Source organism: Neolamprologus brichardi, chromosome 23 (genome assembly GCF_056152115.1).
Source record: "Neolamprologus brichardi isolate AB-2024 chromosome 23, ASM5615211v1, whole genome shotgun sequence".
Lineage (NCBI taxonomy): Eukaryota > Metazoa > Chordata > Actinopteri > Cichliformes > Cichlidae > Neolamprologus > Neolamprologus brichardi.
Window position 1 is genome coordinate 18,743,152 of NC_142125.1, and position 16,602 is coordinate 18,759,753.

Here is a 16,602-nt window from a genome sequence, read left to right on the forward strand (position 1 = left end):
TAAAGGCTGATGTATTTTATTGAAAAATATTAAAATAAATGGAGTATTCCACCAGGCTCAGGAACCCAATTTCCAAAACACAGTCTGATTTGGCAGCAAAAGGTGTTTGTATGAAATTACAGTTTAATGATATTTTGAAACCCCTTTTTATTAGCAAGTAATATAATTTGAACATGATCTTTGGTATTATTTAAAGACAAAAAATCATTATTATTTAGTATAATTACTGATCAATCACGAATTACAAAATAACTACTTTAACTAAGACAAACAGCAGGAAAATTTGATGGAACTTTGGCAGGCATTGGTGCAATGTCTGACTTTTTCAATAGGGGCTGCTGCATCCATGCTTCCATGCTTTCAATGCACTACTGGTGCAGGGCTGCAGTTGATACAGAGTTAAGCAATTTTTGTGTCTGTTCACAAAAACTGAATCATATCAGCTTAACTCGGAGAAACACAACATACTGATGTTGACGGTAAAGCTTTAAGTGGAAAAAGACAGAGAAGCAATATGTTGCTCTTGGAATAACTGGAGCATCTTTGTTTTTTTTTAACAGTCTAAATTTTGCCTAACAGGGGGAGAGAAACAGAGGAATCAGGGTTGTACCTTAACCTAAATCCAGGATAAAGCGGTTCAGTAAATGTGGTGTTGAAGGTGTGGAGGTGGATCAAAATGTCAGAGACTCTGTAGAAGGACAGAGTGCCAGCAAGACAGTCCACATACACTGCTACTCTGTTAGAAACAGAGGAGAAGGAGGAAGAAGAGGAGATGCGCATGTGCCGCTTACTGTGCCACACAGAGTAAGCATTGTCAGAGCACCCCAGACTCCAAGATTGATCATTTAATCCAAACCCACAGTCTTTTATGTGTCCTTTCCTTCTGATTCCTCTGTAACTCACTGATGTTTCAATGTCTCCTCTCCACTCGACCTCCCAGTAACAGCGACCAGTCAGAGGATCTGTGCAGAGCAGCTGAGGACAGTCATCAAATCTGTCTGGATGATCAGGATATGACTGAATCTTCTTCACATGTGTCACCTTCCTGTTGTTGTCAGACAGTTTGAGGTTTTTATTTACTGTGTTTGTGTCGATTGTGAGTTGACAGGAATCTGATGGAGAGAACAAACACAATACAGCTGCAGTTATTGATCCATCATCTGTTCATTGATTGACACTTTGTTAATGACTCCTGACATCAGAGATGTGAATGAGTGATGTGACAGTTTGAAGATGGTTGAATGTGTGCTGCTTTGTTTTCATGAATCACATTAAAAACACACTTACATTTCCTCAGACCTGGTGTCAACCATCGGACTCCAGCAGGCTCCAGAATGACCCTGAAAGGAGGAGGGGGGTCAGACCAGCACAGTCTCTTTCAGCATGCACACATGGACATTACACACATTTTCAAGGAATGTAAGTTGTTCTTTAATATAAACTTACATTTAAAATGTTAAAAATAAGTAATTTAGAAAATAAAAAAACTTCTGAACTGTTACGAAATAGAAAAATTCATACCAGTTCAGTCTGTTTTATTATGTACAAATGGCCATAACTCTGTTGATTTTTTTTTTATATTAATAACCAGTTTTTTCCAAGTTTGTCCCCTACTATCCAACAACAAAATTCAGATGTAGAAGAAGGGCTTCAAATCACTTTCTCTATTTTTAAGTGAAGAATAGCAACAACAGTTTTTCTTGTCATGTTCAGAGCGCATAACAAATGAACCAATTAAGTGTAATCTGACTATATAGACTAGACATAATGAGCCAGCTTTATTGTATACTAGAGATGTGCAGAGCAGCCGGTATTTATATTTGTTGAGGGGGGGAAAGTATTTGTATTTGTATCCGAGTAAAGTTCAAAATAGGTGTAAAAATCCATTTTTTTGTGTTACACTTCAAATAAACATTATAGTGTAAGTATTCTTCAATTACATCCATTATAATAATTATGGATATGCAGTATTAGTTGATGTTTTTCCATAAATCCAGCAATGAACATGTAACATCATTGAAATGAAAATAACATATAGCCATGGCCTCATCCAGGGTTAAACCAACAACTAATAAAATACCATTGCAAACATTATGAACCCCCCCCCCCCACACACACACCACCACCACCACCACCACCACCACCACCTGTCCTTGTTGGAGGATGCTGAACAGACAGCAAAATTGACTCGCAGGGGCAGAACATGGTTATGATGATGAATTGGTGCTTGTGGGGGGGTTGGCAGACCGTCTGAAGAGTGGATGCTTTAAGTGCATGTGATTATCCATGGCAGATGTTGACAGATGTTTGATATTTCTGCGTCTGCTGATTTGACTTTTGCACACATTACATATCACTTTGGCTTCTTCTGCAGCACTGACTGTAAAATGCTTCCACACAGAACTTGAGTTTTTTTGCCTGGTGGAGGACCAAGAGATGGCTCAGCAGCAGCCACACTCTTTTCTATTTGGTTGCCCAAATCCATGTGGGGAGTTTCAGCTAAGTTAACAAGTGACGCGAAGCTATGCTAAGGTTAACTGGCCTATAGCCTATATCTTGCTGTCTGCAAAAGACAAAGTAACTTAAACGTACCATGCAACTCGCGTAAGTGCATACAATTCGACACAACTACACAAGCATTGTTTTAACCTTTTTAACCAAACGTTAACGTTACTCTGTCAACAGCCTTTTGTCTAAATTACAGAGCTAACAGAGCTACATAAACAGAGCAAACATGAGACCACCCGACCCGACTGCAGACGTCAATAATGCAGTGTAATGGAATAATCTACTGATCTTCGCAAAAGTTATAAACTGCCTCCAGAACCCAGGTAAGGTACAAAAACAAAAATAGTGATGCAGTTCAGTCTTTTTTCGCTCAGCCGAGCCTTCTCTGTTGCTGTGTGGAGCAGCCAGTGTCAGTCACTTCTTTCACACGTCACCCACATGCACTGCGGTCTCATAAGGAAACTCAGATTTTTGATTTAAAGTTTTCCCTTGTTCCCGAATACAAATATATATTTTAAAGTATTTGTTCGAAATAAATATTTGTAAAAAACACGTTATTTGTGCCTTTCCGAATACTGTATTCGGGTTCGGCTCCACCCCTACTGTATACCCATCATTTTTAGTTTCTTAACAGCTTATTGAATTTGGGGCTATCAAAGAGGGATATGGTGTAAAACACCCTGGACAGATTACCACACATGCACAGAACTAACAGAGTTACACTATCATATCCACACCAACAGTCAAGACTATTCCATCGTCCTGCCTGTGGCTGCACCAGGCCTCTCCATACCTGAGAGTTTCCCATCTCAGCTGCTTCAGCTGCTTCACTCCTCCCTCTCCTGGATGGTTGTACCTCAGGTCCAGCTCTCTCAGATGAGAAGGATTGGCGCTAATAGCTAAGGCTAGAGAAATACAGCCTTCCTCTCTGATCAGACAGCCTGACAGTCTGCACAGAACATCAGAAGACAGACACTTTTAGGGCACTAATCTAACACTAGGGTGCTTCAACTGTCTAATTGTAAACTATCCATATCAGGCTTTTGTCACTCAAAATTCACTGTGGTTCACATTTTTGTCTTTGATTTGCATTTTCTATACATGCAACATGTTCATGCTGAATGAGCAATAAATATTCCTGTGAAAATTTAAGATTAGTTTACAATAATGCAAAAAAGGAAAACCAAACAAAACACAGGAGGTAATGTATGTAGCTAAATTACAGTAAGTCCTGTTCTTTGCTTTTGGTTTTGTAGTGTGGCTTGTAGCATAAGTAACTACATGAATGCAGCCACAAAGGTCGCAAAGAGAAACAAGGTTTAATTTTTTCTTTTTAAAAGGAAATACGTTAATAGATTCACACAGTTTCTTTTTGCCACATTTCAATATGATATTCAAGTTTCAAGTATTTAAAAAAAATAGTATCATTAGTCTTAGATCAGCTGCTTTTGTTATGCAGTTTTGTCTGCCACTAGCTACTGGGTCTCTCTCAAAAAATTAAGCCTTGAATCTTCAGCTAAAATTGAAGTACATATCACTATTGAATTCCCCAGATGTTACTATTAATTTAACCCAGTTAGATTACATCAAGGACTGTGCAATATCTGGGAAAAACAAAACAAAACGGAACCTCTCCTCATTTCTTATTGTTCAAGGATGGAAAAAAAAGTTAATATGAGTAAGACCAGATAAGATATTTTGAAATAAATGGCTTTTATTTAAAGAAGCTAAAGAATTTTTACCGAAGAGTGTTGAGTTTGCAGTGCAGACTCTTTAATCCAGAAGACAGGATCGTCACACCTGAATCCTTCAGGTTGTTGTTACTCAGGTCCAGTTCTCTCAATCTAGAGGATTGGGAGCTGAGAACTGAAGACAGAACTCTACAGCTTCTCTCTGAGACATTACAGGCACATAGTCTGAAGAGACAGTAATGACAAGCTCTGAAATGGTTTGCATTATCCTTATCTGATAGACACTTCAGAATTCATATTAACAACTGCATGTCCTCATCAGCACTTCTTGAGGACTTCTTGAACCAGTTATGTAATAATTAGATCTGCCAGGGAGGTTATGGTTTTGGTAGTGTTTGTGTGCATGCATTCATGTCATTTTGTCTGTAAACATGATGGGTCGAAAACATTTGAATCAATACCGATAAAACTTTGCAGGGGTTTAATGTGCGGCCATATTAACAGCCCCCAAGGTTTTCAAGATCAACTTAATGATTTATTGGTTGAAAATTGACAAAAAGTAATATAACTCAGAAACTATGATTCTTATAGGTCTAGTAGGTATTATCAACATATAGAAATTTCCATATAAATTTTCAAAATATCACATCACATTTGACCTATGACCTGTATAGGAATTTATTTAACTTATGTATTAATCACATTATTTTATTGTATAATGCCTTGGTGCCACTGGATTTTAACATGTCTCACACTCATACAGTAAGACAAATGGTGGGGGTCTAGTAAGGAAGTTGGGGGAAGCAGACAACTCCACAGGAAGAATCTTTTGTCTCTCTTTGAGGACTCTGGGAGTTAGCAAGGGGGTGTGAACCTTAATGTGTGAAACAGCTGTGTACTGCCTTTTGTTCCTGAAGAAGGTATTTAACTGAGAGCCATGTTAGGCTCAGAGAGACTCTGCTGACCGTCTGCCCTGCGGTCATGCAGGCTCTCCACCAACTTGGTTTTCTGTTCTTTGTGTGTTTTGATTAAAGAATGTTAGCTACCGCTCACTGCTCGTCTGCAGGCTTTATTTAATGGAAAACTTCCACAACAGACCTCTCCTATAAGATCAATAAACTGATCAAGGTCAAGGTGATAATAAAGCTGTATAGCTATTTTAAACAATGTTGCATTGACAACATATTGGTATTTAGAAAATGATATATATGTGGATTTCAAATATTCTGTAACTTTACATCGCTGACCTTTTCTTCAAGAACGTGTGTTTGGGTCAGTCCATATGCAGGTAATATCAAATCATCTGAAAGTTTTATTATTTTTGACTAAAATCTGAATTTTGAATATCATGTCTCTAAGACCATCTAGTCTCATTTCTTTCATTTAAGAAACATTGCAAAAATCAAACCTTTACTGATGATATGGAACTTTTAGTAGTCACTACTATGATTTTCTCCTGTCTCAATTTTGGCTCTCTCAGTCCTCCTTAGCCTGGCTTCACTTGGTCAAGAACACAGCACGTATAATGCTTAAAACAGCACGTATAATGCTTAAAACACTGGCTTTCAGTGAAATTCAGAATGTGTTTTAAAATTGTATTAATCACATACAGAGCCAGGTTCCTGCCTTTATAGCAGAGCTGCTGAGACCGTATTCCAGCAGTCACCCTCTCAGATCGTCCAATTAGTGTCTCACTGTGTAATCGAACATGTATACCTGTGTGGTTTTATCCAAACTGTGAAGAACCTTTATATGTGTGTATTTTGAAAGTGCCACACAAATGAAGTTATTACTAATAAGTGTGATCATTTTCATTTTCGTCAGTTTCTAAAGATGACAGTGTATTTAATGGTAACTTACAGAGCGTAGTTGGAGGCTTTGACCACAGGCAACAGACTTAAAAGGCCTTCTCCCGAAGCAGAGTATTTCTTTAAGTCAAACTTATCCAGGTGTTTTTCTGATGACAATAAAATGAAGACCAGAGCTGACCACTGGGCAGAGGAAAATTTATCTGTGGAGAGACTTCCTGATTTCAGGGACTGTTGAATTTCCTTCATAAGAGAACGATTATTCAGTTCATTCAAACAGTGAAAGAGATTAAAGATTCTCTCCTGACCAGGATTCTCCCCAATCTTCTGCTCGATGTACTGCACTACTTCCTGATTGGTTCGTGAGCTGCGTTTTCTTTGTGTCAGCGGGCCTTGTAGGAGAGTCTGATTGGAATGTAGTGAAATACCCAGGAGGAAGCGAAGGAACAAGTCCAGGTGTCCATTTAGACTCTGTAAGGACTTGTCCACAGCACTCTTGTAGAAATCTGCCCCAGTTTGTTGTTCTTCCAGCAGATTGACTCCAGAGTTGATGAAAGTTAGATGGACATGAAGAGCAGCCAGAAACTCCTGAACACTCAGATGGACAAAGCAGAACACCCTATTCTGGTACAGTCCTCTCTCCTCTTTAAAGATCTGTGTGAACACTCCTGAGTACACTGAGGCTGCTCTGATATCGATGCCACACTCTGTCAGGTCTGATTCATAGAAGATCAGATTTCCTTTTTGCAGCTGCTCAAAAGCCAGTTTTCCCAGAGACTCAATCATCTTCCTGCTCTCTGGACTCCAGTGTTGATCTGTCTCAGCTCCTCCATCATACTTGACCTTCTTCACTTTGACCTGAATCACCAAGAAGTGGATGTACATTTCAGTCAGAGTCTTAGGCAACTCTAGCCTCTTTCTGGTTTCTAGCATATTCTCCAGAACTGTAGCAGTGATCCAGCAGAAGACTGGGATGTGGCACATGATGTGGAGGCTTCGTGATGTCTTGATGTGGGAGATTACCCTATTGGCTTTTTTCTTATCCTTGTATCGCTTTCTGAAGTACTCATTCTTATGTGGGTCAGTAAATCCTCTGACCTCTGTCACCATGTCAACACACTCAGCAGGCATCTGATTGGCTGCTGCAGGTCGTGTGGTTATCCAGAGGCGAGTAGTGGGAAGCAGATGCCCTCTGATGAGGTTTATCAGTATCGCATCCACGGAGGTGGACTTTCGAGGGTCAGTTAGGATTTTAGTTTTGTGGAAATCCAGAGGAGGTCGACACTCATCCAGACCATCAAAGATGAACACAACCTGGAAGTCTTCAAAGCTGCAGATTCCTGCTTCTTTGGTTTCAGTAAAGAAGAGATGAATAAGTTCCACCAAGCTGAACTTTTTCTCTTGTAGCACATTCAGCTCTCTGAAAGTGAATGGAAATATGAACTGGATGTCCTGATTGGCTTTGCCTTCAGCCCAGTCCAGAGTAAACTTCTGTGTTAACACTGTTTTCCCAATTCCAGCCACTCCCATTGTCAACACTGTCCTGATCGGTTCATCTCTTCCAGGTGGGCCTTTAAAGATGTCTTCTTGTCTGATTGTTATTTTTGTACTGTGCCATTTCCTGGATGCTGTTTCAATCTGTCTGACCTCATGTTCATGATTGACCTCTGTGGTCCCTCCCTCTGTGATGTAGAGCTCTGTGTAGATCTGATTCAGCAGGGTTGGGTTTCCTGCTTTAGGAATTCCCTCAAACACACACTGGAACTTCTTCTTCAGAGTAGATTTGAATTTGAGCTGACACTTCTCAAGTGCTGCTAACAGAAAAAAACAACACATAAAATATTCTGACTAATATGGTTGGTTTATTTAATATAAATTCCTAAAAAATTGCTAATTGTCTTGCCACATAGTGTTTCCCGGTGCCGAGTGCACTTTTAAATATCCTAATGCTTGAACAACGGGTTCATTATAGATAAACTCTCTTTAGTACAGTCACACCCCAGGTCTCACTGTTATTGCCTACATGATCATTGAAGTCTCCTAGTAGGACATTGTAGATTCCACCTGAGGCATGTTCCAGCACGCCAATAGAGCATTTCAAGAAGACCAGGTGCTCTGATATGGGCAGAACTTTTTGCCATCAGAAACTGAATTTGAATAATTCATATTTAAATTTGCATTGCTAAGATTGAGTCTGATTTGCTCAACAATAGATAAAAAAAAAAAGCTTCTAAAACTGAATTAACCTCAATTTGAAATCCAGTGTGTTGGTTTGGAGATGATTGTCACTAAATTGAAACAGAATGAATTAATTTTCTTTGATTCAGTAAGAGGATTAGATGTAACAATCCCTGATCCTTTTATTGAACCAAAGAAATTGTATTTTATCCTTTAAATTTAGCTCTTGAATATGTTCAGTTTCCCCTCTCACTTCTCAGTTGCAGTTCTGCCAGCTCTGCAGGCAGTCTGCTGGATGACCTCAATTCTACACCTGCTTCGAGACCCTCCAGATCTGGAAAACAAAGACTCATACATCAGGGTACTTTTTGTTGATTACAGCTCTGCCTTCAATACTGTCATCCCGCACAATCTCACTCAAAAGTTGGCAACACTCGGCCTACACCCCACCCTATGTGACTGGCTACAGGACTTTTTGAGTGGCAGGCCCCAGTCCGTCAGGATCGGCAATAGGACTTAAGCCAGCATTATTACTAACACTGCCGTTCCACAGTGTTGTGTCCTCAGTCTCAGGTTGGTAATAAATATATTACCTCTATAAGAAAAAGCTTAATATAAACAAATTATAACCAAAATAGTTACTGTTGTGCTTTTGTGGCTGTTAGCTTAAAACGCCAATTTAGGTTAGTTTGCCCTGGGTTCCGATTTGACAAACAAATATGATAGTTTGTTTCCAATAGAATTCCAAAGTTGTCAACTTGTACCCTCTCAGAGCCCCGTATGCTTGCAGAGACCCTGACAGTAGAGAAGCTACTAACTCATCTGATCACCTGATATGACTATCACTGAAACAGCAAACTGTGTGGAAAAAAAAAAACAAAACACTTCTCATTCTCCAAACATTTGGCCGCAGCTGTAGATTACACAATCAGTGTTTGTTCACTCTTGTCAATAATTACATTTCTAAATTCTCTTTTTGCAGTTACAGATGAACAATATCTTATATTTTATTTAAATGGCTGCTTTGTCTTTGAACAGGTGAAAAATTTTCAAATTCAGTTTTGGAAGCTTTTATTCAAGTTGAGAAATTCAGATCCAATCTGAGCAACGCAAATTCAAATAAAAGTTATTCAAATTCAGTTTCTGATAGCACAAAGTTCTGCCAGTGCTCTGAGCTGTTACTGTGTAAGTTAGGATAATAGTCAAGATCAATTCTTCAACCCAGTGGTTCAGGGAAACAACCTTTTCATCCATCAGGGAAAACAACAATATGCAGGAACCAATTGGGATGATATAAATATCCCAACTGCTCCTTTCTTTTCACAGAAGGTAATTCAAGAGTGGACTGGACGCCACTTCTCCAGATAAATTTATAGTAGTTTAAAAACCAAGTAAGGCACTCCATAAATATTTAAATGAAAACTGACCAAAGACAAACGACAAACGATTTACAATAGAAAAAGAAATGCATCATACTCTCACCGTTCAAGCAAACTGTGCAATGATAAAAATCATAACAGAAATTTTTTTTTTTTCTCACCTAACCGAACAGATGGCCCAGAGGACAAACCTAGCTGACAGAAAACTGTAGGATCAATGGTTTGAAGGTGACTGATCATTATCCTGCAGGCTTTTTCTCCCTTTTTCTTCACGGTGTCAATGAAGTCGCGTGCCTTGTCTGCTCTAGTTTGGTTCATTTCCTGTATCCTTTCTTTCTCCAACTCATTCAAGACATTGTCTGTTACAAGGGCTTCAAGTAGCTGTGTGAGATCTTCTGCTGTCACCCTCTGCACAAACTGTGTTCGCATTCTGGCAAGCTCCTTCTCTGTGGAAAGAAAGAAATTGATGTGAGGATTTCAAATTTCTTTTCTTTTTCATTTTTTTCTTAAAAAAGAAAGATGAAAGAAAGAAAGTTGATTGACCATAAAAATTTAATAACAAATACATCTAATTAGTGTAGTTCAGATAGCATAGGTTTCCTAGTTAACTCAATATGAGTAGACTCATATATTGAGTAGCTGGTGGTCCACCATGGAACGGCACAGATATAAAAATATTCTATGTGTATGCTACTTCTCTCTGAGTACTGAAAATGAGCAAATTTTAGAATTTTTGAAAAGTAAGCATGTAAAGATTGATATGACAACCATAAGCATATTATATAAGCAGCTGCTCATTTTTGTTCTTCTGTTTGTTTGTCTTTTATTTGGCTGAGACATAAATTTCACATTATTTTTTTAATCATGAAATATGTTTGGTTTAATGTTTAATGTGTTTTATGGATTAGTCTTTCTTTTACTGTCTGAGCGCTTCTGCCAATGCTTTAATGTCATTCCTGTATATGGAGTTAAGCAGAGAGGTCTTTTGTGTTCACTGGAAAAATCCTCTTTGTGATTCATGTTTGTTTGCCTTGATTGACATCTCCCCAAACATTCTGCTGAACTCGTACCTGCAGAGCGAGACGCTTGGTTTGGTGAATCCATGAGCTGCTGCTTTAAAGCCTTCTCCAGCTTTGCTCTTGGGAAAAAACAACAACAACAACACAAAGAGAGAAAACACCAGAGATTTTCAACATTTTGTTACATCTATGCATTTTATTTATCCATTTATTCATAATATAAACAATATATATTGCTTGTACTGAATTGCCACTTATTAAATGATTAGACCTAAACTTACCAAACCAAAAAATATATATATTAGATTTAAGTACAGTGGGGCAAAAAAGTATTTAGTCAGCCACCGATTGTGCAAGTTCCCCCACTTAAAATGATGACAGAGGTCAGTAATTTGCACCAGAGGTACACTTCAACTGTGAGAGACAGAATGTGAAAAAAAAATCCATGAATTCACATGGTAGGATTTGTAAAGAATTTATTCGTAAATCAGGGTGGAAAATAAGTATTTGGTCACCTCAAACAAGGAAAATCCCTGGCTCTCACAGACCTGTAACGTCTTCTGTAAGAAGCTTTTCTGTCCCCCACTCGTTACCTGTATGAATGGCACCTGTTTGACCTCATCATCTGTATAAAAGACACCTGTCCACAGCCTCAACCAGTCAGACTCCAAACTCCGCCATGGCCAAGACCAAAGAGCTTTCGAAGGACACCAGGAAAAGAATTGTAGACCTGCACCAGACTGGGAAGAGTGAATCTACAATAGGCAAGCAGCTTGGTGTGATAAAATCAACTGTGGGAACAATCATCAGAAAATGGAAGACATACAAGACCACTGATAATCTCCCTCGATCTGGGGCTCCACGCAAGATCTCATCCCGTGGGGTCAAAATGATCATGAGAACGGTGAGCAAAGATCCCAGAACCACACGGGGGGACCTGGTGAATGACCTGCAGAGAGCTGGGACCAAAGTAACAAAGGTCACCATCAGTAACACACTACAACGGCAGGGAATCAAATCCCGCAGTGCCAGACGTGTTCCGCTGCTGAAGCCAGTGCATGTCCAGGCCCGTCTGAAGTTTGCCAGAGAGCACATGGATGATACAGCAGAGGATTGGGAGAATGTCATGTGGTCAGATGAAACCAAAGTAGAACTTTTTGGTATAAACTCAACTCGTCGTGTTTGGAGGAAGAAGAATACTGAGTTGCATCCCAAGAACACCATACCTACTGTGAAGCATGGGGGTGGAAACATCATGCTATGGGGCTGTTTTTCTGCCAAGGGGACAGGACGACTGATCTGTGTTAAGGACAGAATGAATGGGGCCAAGTATCGTGAGATTTTGAGCCAAAACCTCCTTCCATCAGTGAGAACTTTGAAGATGAAACGAGGCTGGGTCTTCCAACATGACAATGATCCAAAACACACCGCCCGGGCAACAAAGGAGTGGCTCCGTAAGAAGCATTTGAAAGTCCTGGAGTGGCCTAGCCAGTCTCCAGACCTCAACCCCATAGAAAATCTGTGGCGTGAGTTGAAAGTCCGTGTTGCTCGGCGACAGCCCCAAAACATCACTGCTCTTGAGAAGATCTGCATGGAGGAATGGGCCAAAATACCAGCTACTGTGTGTGCAAACCTGGTAAAGACCTATAGTAAACGTTTGACCTCTGTTATTGCCAACAAAGGTTATGTTACAAAGTATTGAGTTGTATTTTTGTTATTGACCAAATACTTATTTTCCACCCTGATTTACGAATAAATTCTTTACAAATCCTACCATGTGAATTCATGGATTTTTTTTTTTCCACATTCTGTCTCTCACAGTTGAAGTGTACCTCTGGTGCAAATTATTGACCTCTGTCATCATTTTAAGTGGGGGAACTTGCACAATCGGTGGCTGACTAAATACTTTTTTGCCCCACTGTACATTTTTCTTGGTATTTTGCTAATGGATCTGAACAAATACAAGTAGCATGTCATGTTTTTCTGCAAAAAATCAGGCAGGAGAAGAAATTTGAATTTATTGTCCATTTTAACCACTTTATGTTGCTCATACTCACAACAACTCTGAAGAAAACACAGCACCTCACATTCAGCATCACTGCTGGACACATTTATTTATGCTTTTGCCATAAACTCACATCATCTTCTTTAACTAGACTACTGCTAACCTGACACGGATTCAGCCTTGCTAAAATAAAGACAGCTGTGATGTCTATAAGCATGGAAAAAGTGTCTTCATAGAGTGACTGGATTGTGCACTGCCTAACAAGCACACTCAGCATTTTCCACAGTCAGCTCATAGTGGGATTATAGCATAGTGAACGTGACACTAACTCAGCCATGAAGTGGTAGACCATGTGAATTCACAGAGCAGGTATGTTTCAGCATGCCAAGACATTTAGGACAATTTCATCCTCACAACCTTGTGGTAGCAGTTTGGGGATGGCCCGTTCCTGTTCCGGCATGTCTTCACACCAGTGCACAAAGCAAGGTCCATAAAGCCATGGATGAGCAAGTTTGTTGAAGACCTTGACCTGTATAGAGTCCTGACCTCAACCCAACAGAACATCTTTGAGAACTGTTACGAGCAAGGACTTGGTGACAGTGGGAAGGAAAAGGCACGTTTCAACACAAAGTAACAGTCAGACTCAGGGAGGGGAAGTCATCTGCTGTAGGTCCTAATAACGAAACTCGTACAGTAACAGACCCTTTGTGTTGAGATGAAAGCAGTAAAATTACAGAGTTCTAGTTACCCTGTGGCGGACTGCTGACATGTCCAGGACACTTACATGCAGCTTTATGGCACAAAGCCGTGTTTTTGTTGCTTCAACATGATAATTATTTGTAATAAAGGTTCTAGGACCATCACTGAAACAGACCAATCACTGTGAACATGCTGTGCCAACATGTCGGCATTCTTTTAATGAGTAAAAGAAAAACAAAGGTTGTCCAAATTGTTACTGAACGTTTCCGTTGGGACTCCCCTTTTTAATTTTTCAATTTATTTTTGAACACATCATGGTTCAGAGGTTGATCAGCAGAGGCATGAAGAAAAGTCTTGTGTTTTCCTTTTGAGCTGTGTGCCTCTGTGGCATCTGCTCATGTGTGACTCAGCAAGTGGTTTCTGTTCAAACAAATTAATAAATGTCAAGCGCAGTGCAGCATTCTTCCTGTGCTGATATGAATCATTATGTTCAACCAGTTGTCTGTTTCTCTCTTTCTTGCTCACCTTTATAACCAAAATCGTTTTAGCAACAAAGTCTTTATTTAATACACTTTGCATCTCCATCTTAAAATAGTTGCAGAGGCCACGTTAGTCTTCACGAGTCCCAGCAAAAGCAACAAAAATGTCTTCTTCATCATCTTTTGGCTGCTCTCTTTAGGGGTCTTGACATTGGATCATCAGCCTCCACCTCACTCTATTCCTAGCTCGGTCACCAGTCCTGTCAGTGTCCTCTTTCACTACATCTATGAACCTCCTCTGAGCTCCTACTCTTCAACATCGTTTGTACAGTACATCAACTATCCCTCCTCTGCACATGTCCAAACCATCTCAACCTTGCCTCTCCGACTTTGTCTCCAATTCACTCAACCTGAGTTGGAAACAGTGATGCCAACAAAACGACAGGAGGGCAATGAAAAAAAATCTGAGCACTGTGTCCAATCTGTCTCCACATCACAGCAGGTCTCACTTCTGCAAACCTTTCCATTTCATTCTTTCTGTGATTCTTCTTTCACAAATTCCCCAGAGACATTCGTCTCCACCCTGTTTGTGCTCTCTTCTTCACAACTAAATTAAATCAAGTATTGCAAATATAAATATATATTTTAAAACAAAAAACATTCAGTTCCAAACCCAAATTACACTGGTTCATCCAAAATAGAAATCCTGGTGTTTGCATGGATGAAAAATAGTCCCAAAGTGACAGCAACCAGCTCTAGGGTCAACAAGACTTTGTGGCAAAAGGAGGTTTGTGTTTAATATTTGTTTTCTGCTCTCATGCCTTTGCCGAGATATTCAGTTGCTCTTTATCGATAGAAGAAAAAGATATACTGTATACAATGTGAAAATAGAATTTTCAACAAAAGAACAAGGGGCGCAGTTTGTTTCAAATTAGAGCTCACAGCCTCGCACATGTGGGTCTGTAGAATGACCACTCGGTAGCTTTCTTATGATGCTGCTTTATTGAACATGTGTCCAGCATGGGTAATAACAGCACAACAACAAGTATGGCAGCTAAGAGAAGAACTGCACATCGGCAGCCCTGCCGCAAAGCATGCCATGGTGGCGTAAAGCCTCAACGCCCACCCGCTCGACACAGGCAACCCAGTATATGACAGGTCTGCAGCTTATTCTTCTGAGCTAGTTGAAGTGGTAGAAAAGGAATAAAACGAGGACGCGTAAATCAGTCAGTGAAGTAAATCAAAGTGTTGTTGCGATTCACTGTTGCGATTCGTCAGAATGTGTCTGTGATTTTTTTTTTTTTTAAATGCTTTCTTTAACAAATAACTCCCACGGGCAGCCGTCTGTCCGTCTACAGTTCAGCTTGTGCCAAAAAGTCACTTCCGAAGTTTTTTTATAATAATAATAATTTTCTATAGCGCTTTTCAAGGCACCCAAAGCGCTTTACAATGCCACTATTCATTCACTCTCGCATTCACACACTGGTGGAGGTAAGCTCCAGTTGTAGCCTGGGGCAGACTGACAGAAGCGAGGCTGCCATATCGCGCCATTGGCACCTCTGGCCAACACCAGTAGGCGGAAGGGTAAAGTGTCTTGCCCAAGGACACCTCTCTCTCCAAGAGAGAGAGGCCGGGGATTCGAACCAGCGACCTTCCGGTTTCAGATACGCATCCCAAACCCCTGAGCCACGGTCGCCCAGTAACCTTTTAATGTCTGTCTTTACTTCTGTTACCAAATAGACTAGATTAACGAAAGGGTTTTATATAAAATTAAGAAACTACCTGTTTTACAAGTATATTTGTGGCTATGCGTTATTGTACCACACAACTTGCTCATAGAACTCGGATCTTATTGTGGGACGTTTTCAGCATCCCTCCCGGACAGATCGCTCTTAAAAGCACATTTTTTTAATATCTAAAAAATGTGCTTTATTTAACATTTTTAATATCAAAAATATTTTTTTACTTTTTGATAAAAAGAAAAAGTCACTTTACCATAAACTAACTGCAGCTTTTGCAAAAGGAATATTCTTTCTGGTTCAGTTTTTTTTTTTTTTTTGGCAAATACTACAGGTGGTCAGGGTTTCAATCACATTTTGCTGGGCTGTTGCTGTCTAAAGTTGAACTATTTTGTATGAAGGATTTGTATGAAAATGAACGATTTTTAGTATCATCCAAAGAGTGCGAGTTTGTGTGTTCTGTCTTTGTCTGATCTCTGTTCGTTTGTTTGCTTTAAGGGAGTGAAACACCCACCCGCAAACAGAAACCACCTCAGTAACCGGCAACGGTCACGGCCGACTCTATCGAATGTGCCCCACTTCAGGGCGCACCGTCTCTTTCATCATTTCTTGTGTGTCTTTTTTTTTATTAACTTTTACCAGCAAATGTTAAGCGGTAACCTCATCGAAAAGCTCACCTCTTTTAAATTGTTGCTTTTTTTTCTTTGTTTTAAATTGTATCTCTGATAACATCGTGATTGTGCCAAAACCCCTGGAGGCAAACTGTTGCCAAAGCCAGGTGTGTTTGACTTTATAAGACGGTTAAAGGCAACTTAACTCCGAGTAATAAAACAGGATCTCAAAGCACTGCACTCAAACAACATAATATATTAAACATATAATAATATAAAACTAACTTTAAGTATGACGTATTTTTCTTATACTCTTTCTGACCACATGGCCCTTTAGAATAAAAGTCACAGAAACGTTCCAATGAAACACAAGCTGAACAACTCCAAACATTAATTAGATCAAGACGTAATTAACGAAAGAGAAAAATTAAGCTTACTGTTGATTCATACAGTGAAGAAGAGAAAGAAGACTCTGCGCTCCACATC

At 39.7% G+C, this 16,602-nt stretch overlaps 1 protein-coding gene across 1 annotated transcript; it reads right to left on the bottom strand.

Annotated features, from left to right (window-relative positions):
- Window positions 1–12: 12 nt before the first annotated feature.
- Window positions 13–16,602, bottom strand: LOC102792888 (protein NLRC3-like). The gene is made up of 8 exons (XM_087836812.1): window positions 16,554–16,602; window positions 10,635–10,702; window positions 9,726–10,010; window positions 6,060–7,818; window positions 4,251–4,424; window positions 3,302–3,457; window positions 1,288–1,340; window positions 13–1,112 (listed from the first exon to the last, which is right to left on the bottom strand). Exons 1-8 carry the CDS (start codon window positions 16,562–16,564, stop codon window positions 562–564), a joined length of 3,057 nt encoding a protein of 1,018 aa, XP_087692938.1. The 5' UTR covers window positions 16,565–16,602; the 3' UTR covers window positions 13–561.